At 39.3% G+C, this 16,862-nt stretch overlaps 1 protein-coding gene across 2 annotated transcripts in view; it reads right to left on the bottom strand.

Moving 5' to 3' along the window:
• The window catches only part of PRKD3 (protein kinase D3), an 87,137-nt gene that overhangs the window by 9,129 nt on the left and 61,146 nt on the right, over positions 1-16,862 (bottom strand). For both annotated transcript variants that reach the window (XM_053891000.1, XM_053891001.1), the window contains exons 10-15: positions 16,519-16,596; positions 15,195-15,471; positions 12,279-12,331; positions 7,934-8,006; positions 6,769-6,875; positions 201-362 (exon numbers count right to left, since the gene is read on the bottom strand). In XM_053891000.1, coding sequence (XP_053746975.1) covers positions 201-362; positions 6,769-6,875; positions 7,934-8,006; positions 12,279-12,331; positions 15,195-15,471; positions 16,519-16,596 — 750 coding nt within the window. The remainder of the gene's footprint in view (positions 1-200; positions 363-6,768; positions 6,876-7,933; positions 8,007-12,278; positions 12,332-15,194; positions 15,472-16,518; positions 16,597-16,862) is intronic.

The following is a 16,862-nucleotide window of genomic DNA, read 5'->3' as shown; positions in this document are numbered from 1 at the left end:
AAAATCATAGTTCACCCCCACCTGACCTCTCGAATGGCATAATTGGAGAAGTCCACCACAGTTCGTCAAGATTTAACCGAAGTGTTAGTCACTTGTTCTCCACGGTTAATAATTCCCACCATATCCCTTTATGTAAAAAGCACTGCTATTTAATTCTCTTCATTTTAAAGTATTCTCGTTTCAAAAAAGAGTTAAAATACCTGTGTCACCATGAATTTAGTAATTCGTTCTGGAAGTCGACTTTTCTCACTGGACAGAATCATTTCCAACATATCGCCATGCAGCTTTTCCATTACTACAAAAACTCGTTCCGGAGTTTCAAACATGCATTCCAGGTTTACAATCCCAGGATGGTGCAAATTCTGAAGAGTTGCAGGATGTTTATATGACCGACTTAAGTAGAGAAATGGTTTTACTATGCAAATATCTAGCAATGTGCTACGATTAACTGTATGCAACACATGGTATGGGAAGAAAACCAGCTCAGGGCAACAGGCACTAAAAGCAAACAAACAGCATCACAGATTCTGATTTGCCAAGATCTGTGGTGGAGAGTGGAGAGTGGATGCCCTGAGGGGAAGGAAGGTCCTCCTAACTGATTACATAATTGCCCTTGTCCATTACTACTCCTTTGCCTTCTCATCTTTTGTCTTCTGCCTCTACTCTACGTTTATGTTGTCCACGAGTAGGCACCAACTGCCAATCAAACTTTATGGTCAATTACGCAGAGCTGTGGCTCTTTGGGGCTGTATCTCTGCTCAAGAAATGGTTCTGTTTTTAAGGTAGTTTTTTGTCTAAGCCCGGATCTTCAATCACGCCTCGATTTGGTCTTCCCTCTTTCGGGCTCAGCATCTCTACCTCCATCCCCTCAGGTTTCTTGAGCACCACTACGTTACCAGGGCTAGTGAAATAGAAAGTTGAATGTGATACGGTTTCTGCTAATAAAAAAAAGCAATCTATCTTACCGGTTTAAAAAAAAAGCCAAAAACCCAAAAAACTTTCCTCAAAAGTAAATTTGAGAAGTCAGTCATGCTCAAAAACATTCAATGGCTTTTTATTCTGGACATAAATCTATTCCTCGGCTTGTATTTTCACATCTTCAATAACATGGCTTCATTCGCCCTATTCAATTTTAAATATGCTCTATTGGTCCAAGTGATTTCACTTTTATTCTTTATTTATAGAAATCTATTTTTCTTACGCTGTTTTCCTTATTATGGGTACCTAATTATGCCAAGAGGGCAAACTTCTTTTTGGCTTATGTGAGGCTGAGTGCCATCTCTATGTTTTTTGAACCTGCCGCCATCTCTCAATTCCCACTGTAACTGCTTTAATTTCAGCTCACGTCACCTCTCTTTGGGACGACTGCAGTAGTTTCCAGCAAACACCGTCTATCCATGTAGCAATACTTACCCCATGCTACTATGTCATGTGTATCTTACTCTGTAGCCTAGGAAGTTCCCTGGGAGCAGAGACTCTGTCTTAGTCATTTTAGGTCAATGTCTGAATCATGGTTGGTGTTTTAAAAAATGACTAGCAAGCACGAAATAAATACTGTTGACTAATCAGTTTAAAACAGCTTAATGAGGTGGTATTCCAAGTAGCAAAATATAAAGCGTCACAGCTTTATAAATAAACAAAAGTGAAATGCGTGTGATAATAGCGGTAAGCAAGGGGAAGACAGAATATCACAACTCTGATCAACTTAAGGGTTGGTAGTGTGGCTGGCTGTCCCCATGCTGTAGTTGTCTGTCTCCCACTCTCCTGTAAAGCCATATGTATACACATACAAAACCAGAAGTACGCTGTAACATTATTGTCTCTTAACTTCTATTTGTTTAGATGTCCTATTTCCTCTGGAGTCTGTTTTGGGAAGTTATACTTTCATAGAGAATCATTTTCTCCAGGTTTTCAAATTTATCTGATCAAGTTGGTCACGGCAGCATCTTAAAATCTCAAAATGCGTTTACATTTTTTTCAGTATTTGTGGTCATATTTCTTATTTTTGGCTTTCCTTAAGTTTATTGTTCATTCTTTAACTTTTTTTTTTTTTTAAAGTAATCTCTACACCCAATGTGGGGCTTCAACTCACGACCCCGAGATCAAGAGTCAGTCGCACACTCTCCCACTTGAGCCAGCCAGGCCCCCGTCATTCTCTAACTTCTCAAGTTGGATTCTTAATTCATTTATTTTCATTCTTTCTTGTGTAAATACTTGAGCTTATAGTTTTTTTTTTTTCTGAGCAATAGTCTAAAAGCTGATATACAGTATTTTCATGATTATTGTCTAAATACTCTGACATCTTGACTTTGCTCTTTAAGAATTAAGATATTAAAAAATTTGTTTCAGAGGGCACCTGGGTGGCTCAGTCAGTTGAGCGGCTGACTCTTGATCTCAGCTCAGGTCATCACCTCAGGGTTGGGAGTTCGGGCCCACACTGGGCTTTGCGCAGGCCGTGGAGCCTACTTAAGAAAAAAAAATTCAGGAGGTGGGAGCTTTTTGTTTTCTGATTTTGTAATTTATTTCTAGTTTTATTGCATTAGGATCAAAGAACACTATCCTATGGCTTTTTTGAATTAATGAGGTATTCTTTGTTCCCTGTTTTTGGGACACAGATGTCAGTATCAAGTGGTTAGATTAGCTTCTACTGTTTAGGCCTTCTACGTTGTTAGTTTTGGCTACTTCATCTGCCAGGACCACTAAGTGCTTGCCAGTTCCTCCCTGGCTCTAGTTTCCTTTTATAAATCTTGCCACTGTTAATCTGCTGTGATCTGCATTCTTCCACTGTCAAAGTGCCCTTCTTCAGTTCACTTACTGTTTTCCCTTGAATTAAATCTTACCAGATCATGACCCCCTTGGCCTTCTATTTGAGGAGGGACCTGGAGAGGATATCACGACTGGAGAGGTCAGAAAGAGCCAGCAAAACCTGCTCTGACTGCGGCCCCTCTTCCTGCACGCACCCCTGGCTCCCCCTGCAGTGTTTCTGGAAAACTCCTACCTATTTTGTAGGTCTGAACTCTCTTCTATTTTTATTAAAGACACAGTATACATTTCTGTTTATCATTTTTCTTGTAGCTTTTGGGTAATTTCCAAGAAGAGGTGGGGGAAATGCTGAATTTATACCACAGCGTATAACCAGAAATTTCTCTCTGAAGTTTCTGATGACATTTTCCCATTAACACAGTAGCCGTGAGAGTGCCACACATTTTCCCCCATTACTACTCTATACCTACCCTCTTCAGGCAGGGGCAAAAGACATTTTATATTACCTTATCCCCATGAAACAAAGGTAAAAATCCTCCGTTTCCTTCCTGCCCCACAACACGCTCCCCAGATGTGGCCGTGTTAACAGTTTACGTAGGTATGGACCTTTTCTCTGCATAACCACTTGTACCCATCTACAAAGTAACACATTACCTTAAGGAACTATACAAGTGAAACCATTCCACGCTTCCATTCAAAATTTTAACAATGTGTTATGGGTTAATTCCCCACATAAACACATTTATTCAATAAATATTAAATGAGTATTTGCTATGTGCCAGGACTATGCTGGTAGTCTGGATTCATGAGTACACAAAATTGACAAATATGTCTCATCTCACTGAGCTTATTAATTCTAGCAAGGTTGGGTAGACACTAGGTAATAAACTAGTAAATGACCCAGTGTGAAGGTGGTAAATGCTATGGAAAGAAGAGGAAGGGGCGCTGGGGGTAGATGGGTGGATAATGCTGAACGGAATGCAAGGGCCTCACGAGGAAATAACATCTGGGCAAAGTCTTGAAGGAGATAAAGGAATATGCCATGCAGATATGGGGCGTGCCAGCATTCTAGGCACAGGGAATAGCTTAAGCAAAGTCCTTGAGGCAGGACCATATCTGGCAAGTTTGAGGAACAGAAAGACAGTGTGGTCACCATCTGGAAAAGAGACTCAATGTGTTGAGTGTGGTGTCTATGATGGAACCTTTTTAAAGAGATTTTGATTTAGCTGAATAGAATATGTGCAGATGTCCAAAAATGTCACGTTCTCATTTCTATTAAATTGATAGAAATACAGAGCTTATCACCAGGCACTCAAGAGAGAGGCTGGATGTTCCTGGGTAAACTGTAAGGTCACTCCTAAGTCAATGATTCTATAATTGTCTCTCTCTGCCATTGGAAAGGCCAAAAGTATGGTCTCAATAATATGCCTGGTCTTCACCCCATCCTCTCTTTATAAAGATGAGGACACGGTGGGCGCCTGGGCGGCTCAGTCGGTTAAGTGTCCAACTTCAGCTCAGGTCACGATCTCACAGTCTGTGAGTTTGAGCCCCACGTTGGGCTCTGTGCTTACAGCTCAGAGCCTGGAGCCTGCTTCAGATTCTGTGTCTCCCTCTCTCTCTGCCCCCTCCCCTGCTCATGCTGTCTCTGTCCCAAAAATAAATAAAAACATTAAAAAAAATTCATAAAAAAGAAAAAAAGATGAGGACATGGGGAAGAAAAACTACGGCTGTCAGTGGAGCTGCAGGGGACTTACAGTACCAGGATCAACTACCAGGCTGCGTTCACCCAGACCTTTAGATTTGTTTAAGGAGGACTACATACAAGAAGAATCAGGGGCCGTGACTGGAAAGTAAGGATGACCGGGCTGCCAGGGGAGGCGGGAACCAAAGGGTGGAGCGAGTGACCGAGTACAGTAAGTGCCTCGTGACCCGTGTGGAAGGGTCTCGCTGAAATGCTCATACAACCAAATCTTGTGGAATGAATTTCAGCAAATGAGTTACTCTCTGAAAGAAGTCTGCTTTAAAAAAATGTATTTACCATATTCACATTGTTCTAAGAGAACTGTAATTCAAATATAAAGTAGCCTAAAGCTGGTCCTCACACTCAACATTCGCTGAACTTACACACTGCAAAGAAACTGAAGTCACAATTTTACACACACACACACACACACACACACACGCACACACACACACACACACACAGGAGATCCAATGTGGCAGAGAAGAAAGAGCATGTGGTGTGGAGACAGACTTAGATTCACACTCTGAACCTGTCTTCTTCCTGCTGGGTGATGTTAATTAAGTTTAGTTTCTGGCACAAAGTAAGCCATTCACGACATACGATTTGAACAGAATCTATAACAAAGAATATGGTATTAAATTTAAGATGAAAATAGTATATTTGGAGACATACTATAATCACTTAACTGTATTCCCCATAGGGCAATATCAATGAAAAAACCCAGAAGGACAGAATACAGCTTTTGCACTGTGCATTACCTGGAAACCCCGAAATTTAGCTATTATGAGCCACAGTTCATAACATGGCGAAAAAAAGCTTCAGTGTTTAATTCAAAGATGTGTTCGTGATCAAAGCGACAAGGATGAATCAAGTCTTAAGAATATATCCTTGGAGCACCTGGGTGGCTCAGTCAGTTGGGTGTCCAACTCAGGTCATGATCTCACTGTCCGTGAGTTCAAGTCCCACGTCAGGCTCTGTGCTGACAGCTCAGAGCCTGAAGCCTGCTTCAGATTCTGGGTCTCCCTCGCTCTGTGCCCCTCCCCTGCTCACGCTCTGTCTCTGTCTCTCTCAAAAGTAAATAAACATTAAAAAAAAAAAACCTTAAAAAATATATATCCTTAATGGTTTTTTTTTTTTTTTTTTTGCATACTAGTTGGACAATGAGCAAGATTCCAAAATTAGATGTGAAAAAGATTTCTAACCATATCCTAATATAGTCTGAATGCTATTAATATTCTGTATGAAGGTAGTTTTAATAGGAGGAAGCAACTTGAAAGGACCACAGGTAGCTTGTTGATCATAATCTTTTGATTATCACGCCTCTGAAAAAGAAGTGAGGCAAACATTACTGCTAGTAATTGATAATGTAATACATGTAAAATTAATCCTTTGTTTATACATTTCTTACCTGCTTCTTCAAGGAAGCCTAAGTTCAGTAGACTATCTTCTTGAACTTCACCCACAAGCAAATGGGGGCTCTGACAGCATTAACTATTGTATCACCATGATTTCTTAAATATTATGCAAAAGCTACACAGTAAATAGATATTTGCATATTATAAATGATTTAGGATATTCATAAAAATAAAGATAAAGCTACATTTTAGTCTTCTAGATGACCCCCAAAAGAGGTAAAAATATTACATGAAAATAAGAAGACAGTAATTTATTTTATGGGAGTTAAGTCATTGTCAGTATATCTTTAAAAATACACCTTAATGGACTAAACCATTATAAAATTAAATCTTTGGAGTTGTGAATTAATAAAATAGCAAATGCTACTGTTAAAAAGTCCACAATTTTTAAGCAGACTTTTTTTTTTTTTTTTATAGCAATTGCTATAATCATCAAGCAGATCATCTGTGAGAACTGAACGGGTATAGCACTGATCTCCTAATCAAATGTGGTGATACAGAACTATCAAGTGTTTTGAGCTTCTGGAGAGACGAATTAAGAGTTTTGTTGTTAAGATTTTACTTATGAAAATGTGTTCTAAACAAACCTACTACCATAACGGCAGTTCTTGTAACTCCTAGGTTACTGTAACTTAATTTTTCCTTTAAAAAAAAAAAATAAAAAAAAAAGGCTTAAGGATTTAATGCAGATGTCCACCAACCTCTCACTAAGCCAAAAGGGCATAATATGAAAACAAAACAGAAAACAAGCCTTATTCTTATCAGCACAGTAAACAGACCTGTATTTAAAAACTCATAAATCAAAATTAAAACCAATACAAAGCAACTTGGTTTTTTGTTCTTTACCTGTAAAATAGCCACTTCATTACGGAGTTGACTTTCCTGTTTTGTGGGGAATCTCATCTTATCAATTACTTTAATAGCCACATCCCTTCCAGTCTTTCTGTGTTTTCCTATTTAAAAAAAAAAAAAAAAAAAGTATAGAAAAGTAAGAAGCAGCAAACTGTCAGCTCATCTACAACATAAAAGCTTTATCAGGAAGTTGTCCACAGACCAAAACTGATATGTATTTACTCTTATATTTCTTTTCTTTGGCTGATTTTGTTCTCCTTCACTCACCTTTAATTTTAAGAAGTAAATTGTTTTCCCTTAATAGTAGCTGTCCCTAATGACAGCTTCATTACTCAAAACAGCAGGAAATTTGAATGAACTTGGGTGCTGAAAAATAATCTACCTTATTAGTTAACTACTCTTAGTCTTCAGAGACTGTCAAGATAGAAACACTGTATCAATGAATTAATTTTACTAGGTTCACTGAGTCAGCACAAAGTTATTTAACCACACTTGAGAGCAAGCCTGGAGGCAGAAAGGCCGAGGAGGAGACTACTTAAACAGTGCCAGCAAGTGAGGACTAGGATTTAACATTACCTTCCTTCTATACCTCGGATCATAGCTCATAAAAGTACTTTTATGTACAATTAGGTTTAATTAACAACCCTGTGAACTATGCAGGTAAAGGTTTATTAACTCCATTCAACAGATGAAGATACAAAGGCACGGTGAGCTTAAATGACTCTGCCGATATCATAAGTCACAGTGAGATCTCAGGTCCTCAGACGTGATATAACATTCATGCCAACAGCAGATGAACGGGGCCATTTGTGTTGGACATCCAGTAGGGCATAACCTCCAATAAACAAGCTCACACGCCGCCCAACAAACCTCTGAGCCATTGATTTTTCCCTCACAAACATCTTTATGCTACAAGAGATAAAGTAAGACTACTGTGGAACTAATTTCCTGATTCTTTGTTACTTTGTAAAGTCTGCGGTTGAAATGAAGAATGAATACTCAGTTACAGTGAAAAGGGCTTAGCTGAAAGAATGCAAGTCAACCCTGCAGAAACAAGCCACTGGACAAAATTGTGACAAGACGTAACAGCTAGCAGAGGTTTTCAAATTTCACAATTTTCTGGAGTACGTATAATATGCAGCAGGCTGCAGTCACTCACCTCCATAGACGATGCCAAACTGGCCTGAACCAAGCACCTCATCGGCAAAGATCTGGTAAACAGTACTAATGTCCTATTTGGGAAGGAGTAAGCAGCATTATTTGCCCTATGAAACATGGTCAGCATCTCTAACTCTTCATTCTAACACTTAAACACATTTTTATTTTTATGAGGCAGCTAATTTTCATAGCAAACATTTTATGAATATAGACTTCCCATGTCCTAGAAAAGCCCAGTTTTAATACTATGACTCTTAATATGCAAGTATAATATATTCAGCAAGATCTTTGGGGGGGAAATGCCTTGAATAAAAGAAATCATGCATTTATTAAGTAATCATCTATAAACAGTAAATTAACATAAAAAATTAAGAACAGTATTTTACTTATTTCACCATCAAAGAAATTTGCTATCTTTGATTTGAGAGAAAAACTCACAAGGTTCATATTATCGAAATTAGGCTAACTTTGAAAGGCTGGTGACAGCGTATGTGTGAGAAAGTCTGTCAGTGAGACCCACTCCCCAATCTTCTCCCCTGCCTCGCTCTCTCTTGGTGGTGGTTGCTGCTGTCGGAATATTCTTGGGAGGGCAATCCCCGGTCCTCTCCACAGCTCTTCGATCCCGGTCTCCCTTTTGTTTGGAGTCTGTGCCAGTCTGCATGAACTCAGGGGCTCGATCTCTGTGGCTCTTACATTCCCAGCCAGTGCCTGTCTCACGGTAGTAACTCAAATAGAATCACATAGGCCTCAATTTTCTCAATTGGTAAAGGGAATATAGTAACACCTATTTCACTGGATTTTTAAGCAAATTAAATAAAGATATCTACAAAGTGTCAAGTCCAGTGCTTAGCATATAAAAATCACTAATTCCATAAATCTGATTTCCTAATTTGTTTTAATTAGATAATCTTAAATTGTTGACTCCCCTGGGACATTTTCTCATCTGTAAAAAAAAGTATTGGTCTACATCCCTAGGTTCCTCCTAATTTAAAAAATGCCTATGATTTTATGATTATCATCAACATTTATTGAACCCTAACTGTACACAGGGCTCTGCAAAAGGTAGCTAATTTGTGGAAGAGACCTGGTTAAGGGCCTTATGATGTATTTGGGAAGCAGAAAAATCTATTAAAAAGATAAGGAATTCAGGCCATATCAGGGTCAAATAAGTACTACATTAGAGGCTATCCTAACACCTTTTCTTTTACTAACTCACCAGAATAACCTACACTCTCCATTCCCTCTGAAAAGCATATATTGACTGATGTCTACCACAGCCTAACAAAATGCTTGTGGCCGGTATCCCAATGAGTAGCTCTTAAAACTGAATTTATTCCCCAAACCATTTTGCCAAATGTACTTGTTATAGATTACACAAAATTAAATATAAATATATTTGATAAGTCAATGAAACACACAAGATTTCTATGAAAACTAAGGAGTTTTACAAACTCCAGATTGGGGGAGTGCGGATTCTGTTCTCAGAATATTTCACAAGTATCCCTGGCTCTACTTTAAAGAAACAAAAATAGGAAATTATAGATATTATGGGTGTTGTATAATAAGAATTTGGCCTCTTTCCCTGGTTTCTCAGAGAAAGACTCTTAAATCCTGGGAATTTCCCAAGTCACAGGAATATCTCATTCATGTAATACATGAGCCCTTTGGATCACACCTGTGTTAAGCTAACAAGATGACTTAGGATGAGGAAATATCACTGGAAAGACTAACCACGTGATTAGAGGGTTGGGGCTTTGAACAGTCCAAACTCAGGGGAGGACACGAGGGGGCAGGAGATTGAGTTCAATCATGTAGCCAACGATTCAGTCAATCATACTTAATGAAACTCAAAAAAAACCTTTGGACACCACAATCCAGGTAACGCTCGGGGCTGGTGACACATCTATGTGCTGGAAGGGTTGCATACCCGGACTTCAGCAAGAGAACGCAGAAGCTCTACATTCAGAACCCTCCCAAACCGCACCCTAGGTGTCTTTAGTTGCCTGGTCCCGATTTTTATACTTAAGCTGTAATCAGAAGTCCAGAGTTTTCCTGCGCTCTCAGAGTCATTCTAGTGAATTATTGAACCTCAGTGTGGGTTCGTGGGAATCCTTTGGATTTGTAGCCAGTTGGTCAGAAGTACGGGTGACCTGGAGACCCCTGCACTTGTGGCTGGTGTCTCAAGTGCGGGCAGCCTTTTGGGAACTGTACCCTTAGTCTGTGAAGTCTGCACGAAATCTGGGTGGTTAGCATTGGAACTGCATTATAGATGTGACTGACACAAGAAAGACAAAGTGCAAGTCTGCTTAGCAGACCCATAAGAATCTCAGTCCTCTGACAACAGCAAATGAATGTGCATAGGTATGTTTTAAGTTACCATGAAAATTTTAAGGTTTGTAAGAATCATTTTTATATGCTTCCTAACTTTAATCAACTTTTTGTTTAACCAACCAAATTTTGGTTCTAATCAAATTAGATGAGGGGACATGTGCTATTCAAATAATAGCTGCCAGAAAAGGTTTTTTCACAAAGATCAGCTCTAAACCTTTCCCCCTTTCAGCTATGAATGTGCATGTCCCTCAAGCTCCTTCAAAGTTAGTGACCTCACGTTCTTGTTACTCCTCCTTCCCTCCCCGAGAATCTGGTATCTCTCGTACCTGCCACTACCACAAGAGATACATACACAGATTACATCTCCTTGAGACCCTCTATTTCCCATAGCGCCAACGGATAACGTGTCTTCACCGCAATCCTAGAATAGGCAACATTTATATGCTAAGAGCTAGAACAGCTGGATGCCCCAGGTGGAAGATGGTGAGAGATTTTTATCAGAGAAATTTATATATAGTCAACGAAATATTTTATGACTTCTTTTTCTAGCCTTTTTTCTTTCTAATCCATGGTTGGCAAACTAGTTGGTAGGTCTGCTGGGTCTTTTTGTACAGACTCCTGATCAAAGAACAGATTTTACATTTTTTTAAAAAGAGAAAATAATGGTATCTTTCGACACATGAAAGTGACATAAAGTTCAAAATCAAGGGTCCATAAATGCAGGTTTATTGGAACGCAGCCATGCTCATTCCTTTCTGTACTAAGGCTGCTTTCTCACTACCATGGCAGAATCAAGTAATTGGGTGTGGTCCACAAAGCCTAAGATATTTACTATCTATCCCTTTATAGAAAGTTTGCTGGGGCGCCTGGGTGGCTCAGTCGGTTAAGCGTCCGACTTCGCCTCAGGTCACTATCTCGCGGTCTGTGGGTTCGAGCCCCGCGTCGGGCTCTGTGCTGACAGCTCAGAGCCTGGAGCCTGTTTCAGATTCTGTGTCTCCCTCTTTCTCTGACCCTCCCCTGTTCATGCTCTCTGTCTCAAAAATAAATAAATGTTTAAAAAAAAAAAAAAAGTTTGCTGACCCCTGTTACAATCCTCAGCACATACCTACATATATATACCAGCCAAACTGAACCTATTCACTATTCCTTACAAGTCCTGTATGTCCTGCTTCTCTCTATGTGCCATCCTGGTCCCTGTCTTGTATGAAGTAGTATTCCCTGCCCTCACCCTCTCAGCCCTTGAGTCAAAATCCCTTTCCATCCACTTGGGCACAACTCAGGATTCACTTCTTGTAGGAAGCTTTCTCTGCTGACCCAGCAAGAAGTGGTCTCTCCCTTCTCTTTGAACTAGTCTGTCACTATGTAATAGTCTACTAACACTTATGAAAAAGTTAACTTTATTTTCACAGTTAAAAAAATCTGCCACACTTTCCTTCATAAGGCAGAATTCCTTAAAGAAGTTATCAGCCCTGAAGTCTAGCCTGCCTGGTGTCTTTAGGCCAACTGGTCAATACTTTGGCCTAAGAATTATTTTTTTGAATTTTCTTTAACGTTTATTTATTATTGAGAGACAGAGAGAGACAGAGCATGAACGGGGGAGGGGCCAAGACACAGGGAGACACAGAATCCAAAGCAGGCTCCCGGCTCCAGCTGCCAGCACAGAGCCCAACGTGGGGCTCGAACCCACAAACCGCGAGATCATGGCCCGAGCCGAAGTTGGATGCTTAACCGACTGAGCCACCCAGGCGCCCCATATTTTTCTTTTTAATTCAAGTATAATTAGCATACAGTGTTAGTTTCAACAGTTCTATATGTTTCTCAGTGCTCATCAGGATAAATGCATTCTTAATCCCCTCTATTTCCCCACCCCCCCATTCACTTCCTCTCTGGCAACCACCAGTTTGCTGTGTTTAAGAGTTTGTTTTTTATCTCTTGCACTGATTTTCACATCTTCATTTACCTATTTTAATTATCCAATTTGCATATCTTAGCTATAATTTTCAATTTTTACTTACCACATTTTCCTGGATCTGACAGTTAGATACAGAGATACTAGTAGATAAATCTTCTGTAAAACAGAAGAACGATGTATGAGCAAAGAACAAAATTGTTATAGGACTTAATAATATTAACATCTGCTGACATGCAAGTGCCCACAGTACATTAAGTTTTATAAACTGGCTGAATTAAAAATTGGCTAATTATGTTCCTTAAAAAAATTTATCCACACACACAATACTAACCCAGTAACAGGAAACTGGTTAAACAAAACATGAAACATCCACACAAAGAAATCCTATCTAAACATTTAATGGTGTACAGCTATAATACTGAGTTAGAATGCTATCCACAGCATATTAAGTTAGAAAGGCAAGTTGTAAGGTAGTAGCAGCATTTAATGAAGAAAATGATACTTCCGATGAGTGAGAGAAGTAGGGTTGGGGAACAAAGCCTGCTCTTTATACACTTCTATACTGCCTTCATTTTCTAAAACATAAAAAGCATGCATTACTTTAGTAATAAGAAAATTTGGGGTGCCTGGGTGCTTCAGTCGGTTAAATGTCTGACTTTGGCTCAGGTCATGATCTCGTGGTTCATGAGTTCAAGCCCTGTGTCAGGCTCTGGGCTGACAGCCTGCTTCAGATTCTGTCTCCCTCTCTTTCTGCCCCCTCCCATCATGCTCTGTCTCTGTCTCTCTCTCAAAAACAAACATTACAAAAACTTTTTTAAAAATTAAAAAATAATTAAAATTAAAAATTAGACAAATCTACATATACTAGCATTGAAATATATCTGATATATATTAAATAGTGGATAAAAGCCAGTTCCAAAAAGAACACAGAGTATGACCACACTTTTCTACAAAAATAAAATATAACAATACAGCACAGATAGCATAAGCTTCCCTTCTCCCCAAAGCAAGAAATATACACCAAATTGTTCATAATGGTCTTCTGAAGGAGGAGGTATAGGATCAGGAATAAGGGGGGGGCGTTACAAGTGTATAGGAAGGACTTCTTCATCTTATATTCCATAATGCTGTAAAATTCAAATGTTTGTATTATTTTGGTACACAACAGAAGTAACTGACAAGAGAAAAGGGCAGCATGGGAAGTGAGTAAGAGGTTAGGTCTCAAACATCTAGAATCTTGGAGACAACTCAAAGACAATATGAAATTTCCTTTACAATCCCAAATACAAAAATTAACAAAATGTAAGCAAACTATGCATCAAAAACTATGCATCAAAAAATGACTGTCAAAGCCTGCATTTAAAAATATTAAATCAATCTTAAAATATTTTAAATAATTAAAACATTAAATATCAATGAAACAAAAAAAGGCACAGCATCAACGATACAGAAGTATCTAACACTGTGCTTTCCAATTGTTCCGGTTTCCTAGTGTCAACGCAGATTGTTTCAAAGGCCTCCACTGTCCAGCTCCACCCAGTTTTAATTTCCATTGCTTCCCAGAACTTTACACCACAAAAAGCAGCAGCAACAACAATAACAGTATTACCAGTGCATCAGGAACTGTGCATTGTATGCATTTATTATGATTCACACTTTAGATGAGAGACTGTAGAGACCAAGGTCACACAGACAGTAAGCGGCACGACTGCGCGTCATTCTCTAGCACTCTCACGCAACCCTTCCGCTTTTCGAGATTCTCAACCCGAGGGAGGAGGTCCATGGATGATGGGCTAGAGGAGGTTCCCACATCCAGTTATACATAAAATTTGTATGTATGCTCCTGTATTATTTTCTGGGGGAATAGGTCCATGGCTTTAGTTAGGTTATCAGAGTTCTGTCTAAAATCCCCCAAAACTTTAGCAGCACTGTAGATATCCATTAATTCATCCTCTTAGAATCAATATTAAACACCAAACATGGTCATGGTCATTATCTTCATCCCATTGATCACACCTGTCTCCTTAACTAGAATAACACTAGCTCTCTACCCTTCTCTTTTAGCTTTTCCTATCCTAACCTACTTGGGATCCAAGGTCAAGATCCAAATCATGAAGTCTCTGCTTACTCCTTCTATCCATATCCGCATCCTCCAAGTAATGCATTACTCGTTTTTGCGCACTACTGCTTTATGCTGCTACGTAACACTTTCTTATGTATGTGTGTCCTATCTCCCTTAATTTCTGTGTTTCTTTCATACTCTAGCTCAGAGTGTAACATAATGCCAAGAATAGGTGCACAAAATAATACAGTTGAACAGAAATAAAGTACATGTAGGAACTGGTTGATACCTATTTCAATTTAAATATATCTAATAAATGGTGTTTCCCCAGAAATAACATAATACCAATGGCGTAAAAGTGACATTATATTATGGCTTTCATTTGATCCTTTACAAAATTTAGCTTTTATTTTATAAGTTTTGTTGGTGCAAAGAACATGTGTTTCAACAATTTTTTTTAGTATTTCTGAATGTCTTAATTCAGTTAAAAGAAAAACAGCATTTCTGGCTTCATAGATTTCACAAGTATGACGTGAACCGTAATTCTTGATCACCTGTTTATATCCCACCATGAAGCAAAATACTAATACTAGCAATTTACTTTAATCCACTGAGAGTTCATGGAAACTAAAGACTGTTCTATTCCTTACTGGTTCTCTTTCCTCGAATGCTGACAACCCCACAAAGTAGGTACTATCACAGAGAGGTGAAGTTTTGCCTAAGATCACCTAATAGGTTGGCACAGCCTGGAGAGGGAGACTGACTCTGGAATCTAGCTCTGGGGGTTGTATGTATACACTATAACCAACGTGAATTGTATAAAGGAATTAACCCGCAGTATTGGTTACTAACGATGAAGCTTAAAATGAGCGTTAGAAATACATAAACACAACCACACCCACAAAACGCTTAAGAACCAAAGGGGGGAAAAAAGCCATCAACAAGCTTATTGCTTACTGTGATCTTTCCCTTGCCCCGGAGAAGTGCAAACACTTGCTTGAGGGGTAACAGGCATGAGAGCTTGGCGAATTGCTTTTTCCCAGCTCTGTGCTACATCGACTCCAATTCCAGTGGCAGCAAGAACAGGATTGTGGGAACTGTCCCCATTGTTCTCCCCAACAAAGTATACCATAGTGTCAGTGATGATTTCAAAACAGTGTGGGTTGCTGCCTTGTGAAATGTTTGTGAAATCTTGTGGCGAAGATATGCGGAGAATTTCTGAAAGTGGAATTTCCTGCAGTAAAAAATTAAGCATTAAAAAATATAAATACATCTTTGTTTTTATTTTCAAATACGCTAAACGATCAAAGACACACATTTCTAGCGAATGCACTAAGATGAACACAAGTATGTGGTACACGGAGCACGCAGTCAAGTTTTACAGTAGTGTCTGCCATCAGTGATCTGCCAAAGGCAGAGCCTGGAGCGTACTAACCCAGTGTTCCAGCCTATAGCAGGTTGTTAGAATGCAAGGAAGGAGAGGACTGGGGAGAGTTAACCGCCACCGTATCCAACACTTGTCCCTTTCCAACTGTCATTAAATCAACTCAACAATTACTTCTCTGCCAGCTGCTGTCTGCAAGATGCAGCCCTCAAAGGAAAACAAAGCAAAAACAACAGCAAAAGGAGAACGCTAGCACAGGTTGTTCACACACTCCATTCTGGTTCTGCCCACAACTGTAACAACTCTGTATGTGTAGTCTACTCCCTGAGGCAAAAAAAACAAAAACAAAAAAAACCCCTATTTAAAAGAACCCAACCAGCTCAAAGTCATCAGTTTCTGATCTCTCTCTTAAGGATACAATCGCTCCACTTACAATTTTGTTTGGTGTCGGTCTGTGACATGGCCAAGTGTGGAACAAGCCAGGCAAAGAAGACTATACAAAAGCGAAGCAGCAGCATGTGGGAATCGGGGCCTAAGATCAAATGGAGCAGGGAGAACATGGATACCACACCGGCCTCTTCTGGACAGGCAATGATCACGAACAGCCCAATCTAAATCATGGTGTCCAGAAGGAAATCAGCAGCAACCTGACAGGCAGGCCAAGACCAAAGGAACACACAACAAAAAACATCCTTTGGTAGCAGGGCTGCTGTGGGGGGTGAAATGGAGGGTGGGGGAAAACTGTTTCAACAAGGAACTCGAGAGTGACTTATAAGCGATATTAGGCAGAGTCATAATACACAGTATATGCCAATATAATAACTAACAAATATTACTTTATCTGGAAAACATACGATATTTTAATGTATGTTATTTTTTTAAATGTGGAATCTTTACCTTATAATACTTTGATCCAGATTCATTTTGAAATAATGTGAGACATTTGCTGTCCAGTCTCCAATAATGCCTCTTTCTCTATAAAATAAAGGGCATACAACTGTTAGGTATAAAAATAACGATTCTTCCAAAGTACCTGTGCCTTTCTTTCCTTTTCCTTTCATTTCTACTCATAAGTTTGTATGTCTGAATAGGTTTAAAATTCACGGGGGTCAAAATTCTGCGAACAGAAAAAGGATACGTAGTCATAAGCATACTCGAGTCCACCCTACCCCACGTAAGCAACGGTAGTAGGTTTCTGGGAATCCTTTTAGAGAACTTTATGTGAGCACATGCAAATACAC

Source organism: Panthera pardus, unplaced genomic scaffold, assembly GCF_024362965.1.
Source record: "Panthera pardus isolate Hobbes unplaced genomic scaffold, ASM2436296v1 HiC_scaffold_26, whole genome shotgun sequence".
NCBI lineage: Eukaryota > Metazoa > Chordata > Mammalia > Carnivora > Felidae > Panthera > Panthera pardus.
The sequence above is the reverse complement of the archived record's forward strand: the minus strand, read 5'-3'. Positions and strand labels throughout refer to the sequence as shown.